Source organism: Chlamydotis macqueenii, chromosome 2 (assembly GCF_036417535.1).
Source record: "Chlamydotis macqueenii isolate bChlMac1 chromosome 2, bChlMac1.mat, whole genome shotgun sequence".
In the NCBI taxonomy this organism is placed as follows: Eukaryota; Metazoa; Chordata; class Aves; order Otidiformes; family Otididae; genus Chlamydotis; species Chlamydotis macqueenii.
The window spans coordinates 107,459,287-107,472,567 of record NC_141557.1 but is presented as its reverse complement, the minus strand read 5'-3'; the positions used below and the strand labels follow the sequence as shown (position 1 = coordinate 107,472,567).

Sequence of the window (13,281 nt, the reverse complement as noted above, 5' to 3'; positions counted from 1 at the left end):
AAGACATCCTAAGGATACATTTGCAGTGGTGCTACAGACATGCAGTCGTCCCAGACTCATATTATTTTTCACCCATAACGTGAAAAAGGTTTAAGACATGCTGTTAGTATTGCTATTTCTGTAAACTAAGGCAATGAGTGCAAGAGACAAGGATTTTCAGGCTTCAGAAGAGTTACTACAAGCATTAGAAATACTGACAACTGCAAAACTGGTAGATAGTAATTAATGATTTTGCTAACTCAGTATGAAACATTTAGGAAGCATTTCCAACAGACAAACATCAGCTAGGGCGATCTCTCACCTGGACATGCTCCGCAGCGATCGGTGGTGACTGGTAGAGGGTTTCTCTGGCCTCATAAAACTTTCTCCTCTTTGCAAGGTTGAGGGTCCCAGCGAGAAGATGGGGAGAGTAGAATATGGCTTTGATGGCAACCGCATCTGTTTTGAGAACAGCAGAAGGAACATGCAGTATCACTAGGAAGCTTACAGCTTTTTAGAAAGGGTCTAACCATAAGGGTATTTACTTACTTTTTTGCAACACTGTGAGCATACAGGCCTGTGTAAGAAAACAAAAGCATGAATCATTTCATTGGGCAAAATTACATTTAAATCAAGAGTAAGGCAAAAATGTTTTCAGGATTTAGAATCCTTTCCCATCCTCCCCTAAAACATTTTTATTTGTAAAGCTTCTTCAATGTAATAACTTCAATCAGAACAAGAAGCCCAAAGCAAGCAGAAATGCTAAACAATAACTACAGCTAAATTAAAAAATAGAAAGAAAAAAAAAAAAAGAAATAGCTGTTTTTCCTCTAAAGACACACCCCCCCCCCTTTGGTAAGTGACACAATAGATCAGTGATTCCATACATCTCCAGATTTATTGTCTCACTGTTCAACTTAATTTTTTTTCATTTTGCCTGCAAATTATTTCTTTTTCCTTCTTCACCCACCAATACTCCAAAAATAATGCAAAAGGTAAATTGCCTTGAAATGTTTTCCGCAATAATAGAGATTATGGAAGTGTTGATTGGGGAGTCTGAATAAATTCCATTTCACTCTCTCATGAGCATAAAAGAACAAATGCGTATTTCTCTCACATTTAGCCTAGAGTTTCAGTCCAAGGAAGCAATTCTGTCACTTTGGAAGGATTCAATTTTGCATAATTTTTTTTCATCTCAACTGTTACAGAAAGAAAAATCAACAATATACAGCAGAAGCATTTGGAGATTTCTAAGATATAAATCAGTATTTTTCCCTCTGAAATGGCACTCATTTATTAACATACATTAAATATTTACCTCTTACAGAACTGACAAGTGTAAGACCAGGTAAAGAAAGAAAATCTCCTTGTTCGACAGCAAAAGCAGAGCTGAAAGGAGAACAGAGAAGTCCACAACATTAGGCAAAGTCCAGCACAATAATGACCTAATCTATCAGCTGCCATCTGCGAGACCATAGTTGCAGTACTACATCCATACTGGGGTCCATACTTCTAAGATTATATTGAAAAGAATGGTCTAGAATTGTATCTTGATATATTTAGAAATACTCCTTAATTTTTTTACCTAAATACTTGCCACTTAATGATTAACTTATTTTTACTCTTCCCTCACTGATGTTTATATCATTACTACACAAAAAAAAAGCAATAGGGAAGTAAGAGTAACAGCAGTGCGGAAGGGTAACTGTTACCACTGAAGAACACAAGAACAAATTGGCATAAATTCAATCATGAGTACATTTAGGCTGGAAATGGCTCCTAACCAGCTGGGTCAGGTTCTGGGACACAAAGTTTTTGCCTGTGGTAACATTTGATTAATATCTTCCAGTTCTACATTCTTGAAAACTAGAGGAGGTGCAGAAAAGAACTATTACAGCCATCTTACTTAAGGAAACCCTCATTTACAGTGGGAAAATTGTTCTGGTTTTGTTTGGTGAGGGGGGGCCTAAGGTAGTAGCTTCTGTAGGAAACTGCTAGAAGTTGCTCCCCTTTGTTCAGTGGACTCGGCCGGGCCTAGGCTGGACCTGCTGCTGGCCAAGGCCGAGCTGACTGGTAGCAGAATGTCCCGAGATAACGCCTCTGCGATAACGTATTTAAGTAGGGGAAAACAGGGAAAAAAAAAAGGAGAAGATGTGAAGCAGCTGAACGGGGGCAGAGAGGGGAAGGCGCGAGCCTTGTGGGCCTTGCAGGCCTCACCCTCTGGCCTTCTGCCGGGCAGCCAACTGGGCCCAACTCGGTCTGGACCAGCTGCAAGAAGTGGAGAGGCGATGAGAAGTGAATAAGATGTAAAAAGGATCCTGAGAGGCGTCTGCCAGCCTGTTGTGACGAATGGCTGCAGATGCCAAGGTCAGTGAAGAAGGAGGGGGAGGAGTAATGCGGCTCCTGGCCAAGATTCTGCTGCAGCCCATGGTGAAGACCATGGCGGAGCAGGTTGTGCCCCTGCAGCCCATGGAGGCCCACAGAGGGGCAGAGATCCACCTGCAGCCAGTGGACAACCCCACGCCGGAGCAGGTGGAGGCCTGAAGGAGGCTGCGGCCCGTGGAGGGCCCACTGGGGCAGCTGTTCTGGAGGGACTTCACTCTGTGGAAGAAATGACCCACGCCGGAGCAGTTTCACAAAGGACTGTGGTCCGTGGGAGGGACCCCACGATGGAGCAGGGGAGGAATGTGAGGAGTTCTTCCCCCGACAATGAAGCAGCAGTGTAAAACAACGCATGATGAACTGACCATAACCCCCATTCCCTCTTCCCAACTGTTCTGCTCGGGGTAGGGGGAAGGTGGTAGAGATAATGTTAAGCTTGGGAAGAGGGAGGGGTGGGGGGAGGTTATCTTGTTCTCTGTCTCATTATCCTGCTGGTTTTTAGCAATAAATGAATAGTTTTCCCCAAGCTGAGTCTGTTTCGCCCGTAACGGTAACTTTAAGGACTTCTCCCCGTCCTTATCTCAAACCTCGAGCCGTTTTTCCTTATATTATCACTCCCTATTCTCTTGGAGGGTGGGGGGAGCGAGAGAGAGACTGCGTAGCCTGGTCCTGATCAGGGCTGAACTACGACAATAATAAATCTCAGCTATTCAGTTCATTCAAAGGAGGTAGGGATCACAGCTTAAGAATATTACTAGGAAGGAAAAGCACTGAACAATAAAAAGTTTTGCAGTCAAACAAAAGATGACCTACTGAGATCCAGAGACTCAGGTGAGACTAGATAAATTTGGTTCAAAATATAAGTGAACAGTTTTAACAGTGGGGTAAATTAATTAAAGCACCAAGTTCCTTTGAGATTTGATAAAAGGTCATTACTAAGTTTTATAGATCATGACAATAGGCAGCAGCTGAATCTAATGAATGCCATTTGAAGTTTCTTGTTCCTCCACTTTAAATGTATGAAATCTTTAAATTAAATCTGCATACTAGGCACAGGTAGGCCTGTAGGTAAAATACACTGTTAAGTCAAAATACACTTGCTGGAGGTGTTCAAGAAGCACAAGTCAAAAGTGAGCGAAAAGGACACTGCTTCTGCTGGTAAACACCAATTGCCAATCTGCAGTTTATAGAAAAAAATGCATTAGTTAATGAGTTCTCTAATATTAAGCCTCCATCTGGGGTCACAGGTTATCTGACGTCTCTGAAGACTTTCATTTCCTCTTTGCTTGATAGCAAGGATTCGTATGGAAAACTTGTTGTAGTTTCCTACTGCTATCTGTAATTCTATTTTCTGAAATAGAAATGCTAAGTAATCCTGTAGAAGGCATGGGGACAGAAATCACTTCAGTCAATGAAGTTTAAAACATGCATATACTGATACGCTCTGATAATTGCAAACACTACTGCATTTTTATACACAATCTAACCAAACAAGGTATTTCCATGAAAAGTTTTGATGTTTCTGCTCATAATTCAAGGAAGCTGACCCATACGTTATACATTTGGGGGGAGTGTGGTGGATATTCCTTCTTTTTCTCCAATTTAGGGTAAGAAACAAATGTGTAAATGGGAGGTTTGTGTGACCGGCCTCCCTCAAGAAGCTTTGGAGCCTCCACAGACTCAGCCCTACCTTTCCTTTCTTGAGAGCAGTGTAGATATCTTTATATTGCTGGTACTTTTCCAGCTCTGCCTTCACCAGCACCTGACGGATGTGCATGACCTCCTCCACCGTCAGAGCCAGACATTCCACCGGGTAACAGAACTCCTCCTGGAAGCCAAAAAATCCATATTATTTCAAAGTCAAATGGCTTCTTCCAAACTTCAATCTAGACAACCAGCCACCTGGTTAGTAAGTCCAGAAATACAGGGTTTCTCCCTTCAAACTGGAATAGCACTGGCTCATTCATGGGCATCACATGAGTTTCAAACTGTTGGAGACTGCGTAAGTGGGATCTAAATTGTCTGATGTTCAGCCTTCACAACAATGACAGTTTTCTTCATCTTTCCTCCTCAAATCACTTGACTCTTCTCTCTGTTTCTCTTCTATTACAAAGATTTGTTTCAAACCAATCAACATTCAGGTTTATAATTTGAAAGGAAAAAGGTAATTTGCAAGATGGTATTACTATTAAGCATATTGTTTGAAGATACTCAATTTCTCTGAGACTTTGTGGTGCCCAGAGTGGCCAAGGAAAGTTAGTTAGTAGCCCATTCCAGCAGAAATTTTTATTCAGTGGTACCACATCTTGGTGCTCACATGATCAGAATCCCACCAAGACTACAAAAAGTTACAGCAATTCAGGCAGAAAAGTTCTCCTTTCTGCCTCAGGCAAGTAACAGCAGCAATTTAAGCTTTATAGAATAATCTTCAAATATAAAGCAGGAGAACTGGTTACTCAGTATTGCATTATTAATGGCACAGACTCAAATAGAGGCTAACGACACAACTTCCCACTTATAAAATTTTGCATCTGTTCTGTATTACAGCAGTTAGGTGAATATTGAGTAGAGAACTCCTGAATTTGGTACCAGAGAATAAAAAGCACCAACCCAATTTGTAATCCATCCCTGTAGTTGATTATACATTTCCAACAGAAAGACAGAAGCCTCTGTGGGAACTCCCATCGCTTTATGCTGAGTGAACCTTTTCAGTCAGCCCAGAGGGGCTACTGTGCGGTAGTGACAATGACATGTAATGCTCTCTGAATAAACGAAGGAAATTTCTCTTGCAGATACAAAGACGTGGCTGACAGTTTGGAGGTCTCGTTTACAAATTGAAGTGATGAATCAGATTAGGAGTGAAATGCTCCATTTCCATGTTCTCAGAGGTCTTTTCTGTCTTTCCATTAGATTAAAAAGAAAAATCTTTCTACGTTGCAGACCTGGCAAACATTAGCATTTAGGAACCACCACATTTTTAAAAACTGTTGTCTTACCTATCTAGAAAGGGAACACAAAGAAACTTCACTCTGTTTAAGGTACCCCACAAAAGACTAGAATTGAGTTAACTTTGTTAGATTTGCCAGCTAAACCTTTGGGGTATAGAATCACTACTTTTCTGGAAAGAACAAACTACGTCAAAAGCAACTGCAATTTGCTCTGAGGTGTAAAACTGCACAGCCAAAACAAAATAACCTCTGTTCCTTACGAGCAACCTTACAGCTAACCGGCAGCTCTCAGCTTTTCATTCTGGGTTCTTCCCATAGCAACTGCCTCGCTACGGAGAAAGCACGGCTGAAGGCTGGGGTGAGATAGGAGAGGAAGTGGGTGGGAAAGCGTGATGCACACAATGCCAGCAAAACCCTCGATTCTGCATCGTGGGAGACTGAGAGAAACTGTCTGAGGTGAATGAGGCTGACTGAATGCTTCTAATCAATCAGAGCTTTAAGTCTTTTAGAAATGCATTTCTTACTTGAAGCTCTTCCTTCCCCCTCATGAACGCCCATTCCTTTAATTTACAGAACGATGACATCAGGGAATATTGCTCCTCTGAAGAAACTCTGCGGATCTGCTATAGGTGTAGAACAGGTGCTAGGGGAATAGTGTGGGCCTGTTGTTTTACCAGTCGAAAGCGATTATCACTAAAGTGAGTAGAAATAGCTAGCAGGCAACAGGGGAAACATAGAAAATGTTCACATATTTAAATGCTAATGTTTTAATTCCAGAGGTTACACAAGGACAACAAAATGTTAATGCAACATTAAATGAAAGGTAAATATTATGCTCATTTCAGAAAACTGCTTTTGTTTTTTCCCTTTTTGGAACAGAAATAAGTACACAAGAAAATCTTTTGTTTCAACACTACCTCTAAGGCATTGAAATTAATTAAAACTATGCTAAGCACTGACTAAACTTCATTAAACAATGATGCCTTGGAATTATTGCTCAAACTTCCAACAATAATCTACACTCAAGTTAGGCAGCTCAAAGAGAGAGGACTTCAGCTCTTTGCAACACTTGCATACAACAGAACATACTAAAGGCAAAATGTAGTTTGAATGGTCTTGATTTTCTAGAACTCTACTCAATAATCATTTTAGTATTAAAGACATGTCAGTATTCTTATTTTTAAAGGAAAAAAAAATCTCACTTAAAAATAGTATTTTGAACTTGAACTTTTCGAGATCCTGATGAGAACTGGCTTAACACTTTGACTGTGCAATCTCACTATAGAGACTATAACAGCTTAAGATGTATGTGTGTAATTTTTTTTCACTCAGGAAAAGCAGGTAATAAGAATTACATATCCATAATGTGAAATAAAGTGCTTTGTAGGTCATTCTCAGTATACATGCACCTAATAGCTTCTTATGACTAACACATTTTTACACTAATATATTCCTTGTAAAACTTCTCATTAAAGGATGTCACTAGGCACTCAACTGAGCTGCCCCAGTAAATTGCAATTCGGTAAGTGCCAGATTGGCCTCTAAATTCTGCAATTCACAATTAGTCAAGCACTCTAAACTCTCACTGCTTTTGCAGACTAAAAGCTTCTGAGAAGTCAGCTGGATATCTCAACTATAAACTCTCCTGCAACAGGTTTCACACTTTCACTTATTAGTTGGGACAAGTAAAAGAAGGAAAAAATTAAATTACTCATGTTCAATTCTCCATAGGGTAGTTTTTCTTTATAGTGGGTTTGCCTTCCCTGGTACATAGCTATTAGTTACTCTTCAAGTTCTGATATGTAAGTGTGCTGAGGACCAAAACCATAGGCAGGTTTTCAAGTAAAACAGATTGCAAATGCCCTTTCATTCTACGTAGTGTATCTTCTTACAAACATAAAAGCTTATTATTTTCAACATAGTCCAAGGATCACAATAGTTTTGCAGGATTTTTGCTGCAGGATCTTCATGTGCTGTAACCTTTAAGGTCTGTCCCATTGATAATCTTGTGATGTTGCATTTTTAGTTTGCTGTCCTTTCAGAACTGATTTCTTTTCCCCGTGAGGTGATTGAAGACACACAAATATCCTACACACATTGAAATCAATGTCAATCAGGTGCAATGTCCCAGCCTAAGCTTTAATTCTTGCCACAGCTTAGGAAGTGCTCCCCTAGGAGGGAACATGCTGGTGAAGGTGATTTCCAAAGCCAGCAAAAAGAGGCAAACCTTTGCGGGTTTCCACCTGCTGGCAAAAGCTCTCTCACAGAGATAGTACATAGCCCCTGCCACCCCACACATGGCTGCTTCAACGGGATGAGAGCTGAGCAGAGAAGCTGTTTGCATGGTTGAAAAAAGTGGTCTGAAAGTCATCCTTGGAAATAAACTGGTTATCCTAGGAACCTGAACAATAGATAGGAAGCAGAGAAGCGAATGCTGTGTACAAATGAAACCATTAGCTTTGGTCCTCTGGGTCACGAAAAATAATAATGATGATAATAATAATAATAATAATTTTTAAAGCACACAGACTACAAAGGCATTCATATGTACATCTCAGGACACTGGCTTCATCTCAGTGATTAAGCACCAAGTCAGCTCACTACAGCAAGCACACCACCAGGCCTGACCCCCCCCAAAATCACTGAGCTGCCCTGCCTTTCCACGTAGCACTGGTAGGGTGACATATCAAAAAGACTACGTTTGGCATTTTTCCAAGTCTGTTTCCCCTCCCCACCTACTTAGGGCTAACTCCCTCTGTCTGATGAGATGCCAGTTCACAAAACCGTCGTTAGTATGCAAGACAGACCAGTTTCCTGCTAATCCTGCTAAGAGACTGTAGCAAACTCCTGCCTGTGTTCACTGGCATTGAGGGCTATTTATTGACGAGGTCTCTTTCACCTTGGAGAGAAACTGCGGTCACAGGAGCAGGTGATAAGAAATGAAACTCCATCAATCCTGGAGGAAGGGATGAAGAAGTGTGAAGTCAAGTAAAAAGTAAATAATATTCTGCACTTATTGATAAGCGTTCGCTCCAGGAACAGCAACATTACATACGCAGCATCTGGTGCAGCCACAGAAAGAAGCTGGCACTTCTCTGGGGAAGGAAAGACTTGCAGTAAGCCAAAGCGTGGAACTGGACCAGTGCCAGAATATCAGAAACCATCTACCAAAAATAAAAACAAAGTATTGTGGGAATTGCCTGTCACACCCTAGAGGGCACTGTTGCCAAGTTAAAGAATTAGCTCTCTAGGCATCAAATAAAATAGGTTCTTATTAACAGAACATCATTTCACTACTGATTTTCCTTCTTTCTCACTTCATAGCCAAAACCAAGCTAGGTGACAGTTCTCTAAAGATTTTTTAAAAAACCCCAAAAATAAAAAATAAAAACCCCCAAGCACAAAAGAAACTAGTAAAGCCTTTCACATGTGTTCCCATATTAGCCTGACATATCTAACGTCTTTTTCTCCCTTTTCCTTCAGTATTTTTAAGGGGAGGAGGAATAATTGAATTAGTTTTTCTGCAGTGGTTTTATTTTGTACCTATTTTTCAGTGAACAGACTGACAGAGGGAAAATACATATGTGGTCAAAAAGGTCCTATAAGTACTTGTTTGACCTATTTAAAATAATGGCCTCATATAAGATTTTCAAGTTGCATGATCCCCTCAAATACATGAGATCAATATTACGATGTAACATTTTGATATGCTAAAGAGTGATGGAACAAATGCCTCGGTATAACATACAATGCTTTCTCCCCTCCTCCCTTTAAACAATACGCCTGTGAATGACTCTGGGCCTAGCAGAAAATAAAGTTTGTGCTTCCACACCCAGTGAGCGCAGCAGGCGATGACAAAAGGGGAAGCAATTTTATTTGGCAGTGTCTTCAAACACACACTGAAGGAACCCTCCAGCTTGGTTCTGCTGCAATATGTTCCGCTCCAAGTTCACTTTGGCAGAAGAAGTCTACTTGTGTTGTGTGTTTATCAACATGATACTACCTGACCTTCACCTGGAATCAGAAACTACGTTCTAGTTTGAAGGATATAATAAACAAAATCCATCAGACCCTCTGAAAAGAAGAGGAGGAAGCATATTGTGGGAATATTTGGAGATTATTTTCTTGTTACTGTTCAACTTCATCGTCTAATAGGTTTGGATCCCAGCCACCATCTCTTGGGCTAACAAGAACACTCTTCAAAGCCCATTAATACCACTGCACCAAAAGATGGGACGAGTGAATATTCCCTTCCTTTCAAAACTAGGATATGTTTATCGATTTCTCTATTCACCAGCACCTCATGGGGCGTACTTTGAAACCCTACTGGTAGGAAAAGAGACGAAGAACATATCCTGTATGAAATTACAAAGCACTAATCAGTATGTCAGCATAAAAGAACCAGGATTTCATACCTTTTGCTGTTTATACTCTGCTGGAAAACAGCTCTCAATTAAAGCTAATTGATCAAATGTACTGTACTTTCTTTTCAAGCAGTAACACAGGTTTTTGCCTCAGTAACTTCAACAAAGCAACATAGACAAACCTTGATTTGGATTACTGAAAGAGCTTTCACATGTACAAACCTTACCACAGAAGTTCTTAAGATGGGAAGAAAAGAAACCATTCTGCTCATTCAGCCATTAACTAAAATACTTACAAAACCTAAAAAATTCTCCCAAATCCCAAAATAGATCCACGGCTTTGGAATTGTCTCTATTCAAATGGAAAATCAGCAAGGTGAAGTTTGTCAGTTTTGGTAACATTCTGAAATAAAATCAAGGCACGTGGCTTTACCCAGAGTCCTAATCAAAGTGCAAATGTTTTCTGAGGCACCTGTACCTGGGATTTTGAATAAATATGCTAGAGAGACAAAGTTCAAATCTTGATTTCAAAATGTCTTTAGTAGCCAAGGGCTGTTTCTGAATTGAGGAGTTTTCTTTGAGCCAAGTTCTAATCACACTGAAGCCAAGTTTTAATTTTCATTATACTTTTAGCATGCCTCTTTTTCTCTCTCCTACCACCCACTCCACTTACAAGTGATCTGGAGCTCTGTTTTGAAGGTGGTAGGAATTGTCTCACATTGGTTGGCGTTTCCTTTTCAATGGAGTGTCGTCTCTGAGGCGGCTGTCGTCTCTCAGGCTGTGGTGTAGATGATATGGGCAAGAACTTTGGAGGCACTAAAAATTCAACCAGTATAAAAAATGTTAGTTCTTGTAAGACAGACTGTTGGATAACATTGCTCAGTACTTAAACCAGACTCTGATCTGCTAGAATTCCCATTATTGGTGGCTGAAGTTACACATCCATACTCAGAGCATCTTCAAGACAGGTATCACATTAATCACATTTTCCAGATGAGAGAATAGGAATACTCATAAACCTAGCAAATATAGGCACGCTACTCTCCAGTTACCATTGTATATAAACTTGGTGTTTCAGGGTGTTGGCTTATTCTACTTATTTCACCATTGTGCAGAGAAAATACATGCACAGATTACAGATTTCATTACAAAACTTTTCCAGCGAAACTGAAACTCTTTTAAACAAATTTAAAATACTGTTACACAGTAGAATCTACAATAACTATGCCTGAAAAAAAAAGAACAGACGCTCCCCTCTTCCCAGTAAGTACTTATGAGAAATACTGGTGATTGCTATGTGTCTTTCAAACAAGTACATTCACTGCCATGGTGACATAGATGCAGGAAACATTTAAACTGGTCTTGGGTTAGAATGTGTTTCTGGTAGTAACAAATACTTCAATGAGATGAGGATAGCTAAATCACCTCCCATTCACTTGTGACTTCCTCTATAGTTCCACATCAACTTCACGTATGAAACCTTCCATTTCACAAAGATACCTACACATAGTGGAGGCTAATGCCTTCCAATCACTAATCATATTTGACCTATTCAGCAGGTTCTAGAGTTCAGCTTTAGAGATTTATTTCATTAACAACACTCAGCTTCAGCTTTCTATAAAAGTTACAGATCCATGTAAAAGCAGCCACTGGGCTCTCTCATCACAACTCACTCTTTCTGCTGCTGGTGCCTTCTTGAGAGGGGTCTTCCACTTGTGAGGAGGAGATGCTGCTGCTACTTGCAGATTTGTGCACTGATTCCTCCTGTGTGGCAAGAGGAAAAGAAACAGAATTCCTCAGGGACTGTTTTTTTCTTCTTTTACCGTTTCTTAGTACACTGAAATCACAAGCTATCAAAGGTATTTTGCACCATTCAATCACTCAAAGCCCTAGAAGTCCTCAGAAAATCATAGACTCCACATAGCACTGAGTAAAGGAACTTTTCAATGCTCATCTTTTTTAGAAACTGGAATAAATGGTACATGGTTGGAATTCAATGTATTTAACTATCACATGAAAGAACAAGATCAGAAGAGAGGTGCAAGAATCCATTGTAACCTGTTAATTTCCCTCATTGTATTCAAAGGCTTCTAAGGATTTGCAGGTACAGGAGATACATTAACTCAACTTTCTCTCTCACACTAGCAAGGAATCAGCACTCTGATTTCTCCAGTCTCCAAAGGAATGAGAGCCACTCATACAAGTGACAAGTAAAGAGAAATTAATCTGATCTCCACTGCACTGTTCTTTAATCCCCAATCTCAGTGCGTTTCTCCTTCCTTCTGCATTGAAAAGAAATCTCATTCATTATATAAGCATGTTTCATCACAACAGCCAAGACCAATTCCTGCAAGATAAATGAAAATGAAACAGGCTTTGACCAACACCTTTCAGCTATCTAAAAGCATTATGCCACCCAAATTATTAAACCCTTTGCTTGCACCTAAAACCTCTGTCTTCAGCCACCAGATACCAGCAAGATACAGATCATCACAGGAGCCTCCCAAAGGAACAGAGTTGAAGGACTGAGTGTGAATGCTCTTCAGCTCTAATGTGAAGGCTTTTAACCAAGGAGACTAACATCATTTAAGTTATCAAGATTTACAGATCAAACAAGTGACCTGCTCTAAAATCCAGCAAGCGGCTGAGCTTCTCTCTCACAGATTTCCTTAGTTACAACTGCAAGCAGGAAAACCTCCGCCGGCTGACAGGTTGCCTTCTTTGGTAACAGCAAGGCGGAAAAGAAAAGCTGGCAGGATCACCTCAGTGAGCACCATGCATCACAGGACAGAGGCCTTCACAAATTCCCATCAGGTGATCTGTACTTTAATGCTTAGCCCAAGGGTCCGCACTGTACGCAGGGACGCTGTGAAGTATACTGGTCCCACATACACGCCACAACACAGAATTTTGCAAAGGGACCAAAACCAGCTCAGATCCCAAAACAACACTTTAACAGATGAAGTGTGACCCCACAAAACAGTTCTGATGGGAAGATTGTAGGGAAGTCTGAGCAGCACATTTAGCTACTTCAGTTGTTTTACTTCCAGAAATCAGGACAGTTTAGGTACAAAGCTAGCTCAGATAGTTTTGTGTATCACTGCTTCATGCCACACAGAGCCTTAAAAGACCACTGGAGACCCTGTAAGATGCACGGCTCCTTAGAAGGGGTGCAAGAGTCTTCACAAGTCTAGAGTTAAACATTTCCATTTCGTGAAGGAGAATAACCCCTGTACAAACAAAACTACTAAACTCTTCACTTCGTCGAAGTCAAATTCTTCTGAGTGGAAGATTACTTTCCCATTGCCAGAGAAGCTAACAAGCTAAGACAAAGAACTAAGTAGGCTGTCAAATTAAAAAAAAAAAACAAAAACATGTTGCTGTGCTGCCTGTTTTTATGAATGAAGAGCAACCAGGGCCTCAGAGAGGGCTTTTTGAGGAGCAGGCGGGGCACAGCTGTCTCTGGGGCACAATCCCAACAAATCGTTGCTCTAGAGAAGTCTCTTGTTGTGTGGGACCCTACCTAGACCTGACCAAAAATGATAGGTCCTTCAGTTGTCGGCATCTTATGCCGTAGAGTTTTACAGAAGACTGAATCATGATTCAAG

The 13,281-nt window shown here is 40.6% G+C and overlaps 1 protein-coding gene across 2 annotated transcripts in view; it reads right to left on the bottom strand.

The window, feature by feature from the left end:
• SPIRE1 (spire type actin nucleation factor 1) overlaps nt 1–13,281 on the bottom strand; it is a 133,240-nt gene that overhangs the window by 5,321 nt on the left and 114,638 nt on the right. Inside the window, exons 10-16 of one of the 2 annotated variants that reach the window (XM_086740591.1) lie at nt 11,347–11,437; nt 10,347–10,489; nt 7,537–7,710; nt 4,052–4,189; nt 1,298–1,368; nt 529–556; nt 302–438 (exon numbers count right to left, since the gene is read on the bottom strand). In XM_086740591.1, the coding sequence (XP_086596717.1) occupies nt 302–438; nt 529–556; nt 1,298–1,368; nt 4,052–4,189; nt 7,537–7,710; nt 10,347–10,489; nt 11,347–11,437 (782 nt within the window). The remainder of the gene's footprint in view (nt 1–301; nt 439–528; nt 557–1,297; nt 1,369–4,051; nt 4,190–7,536; nt 7,711–10,346; nt 10,490–11,346; nt 11,438–13,281) is intronic. The other variant, XM_086740590.1, reaches the window with a different exon arrangement.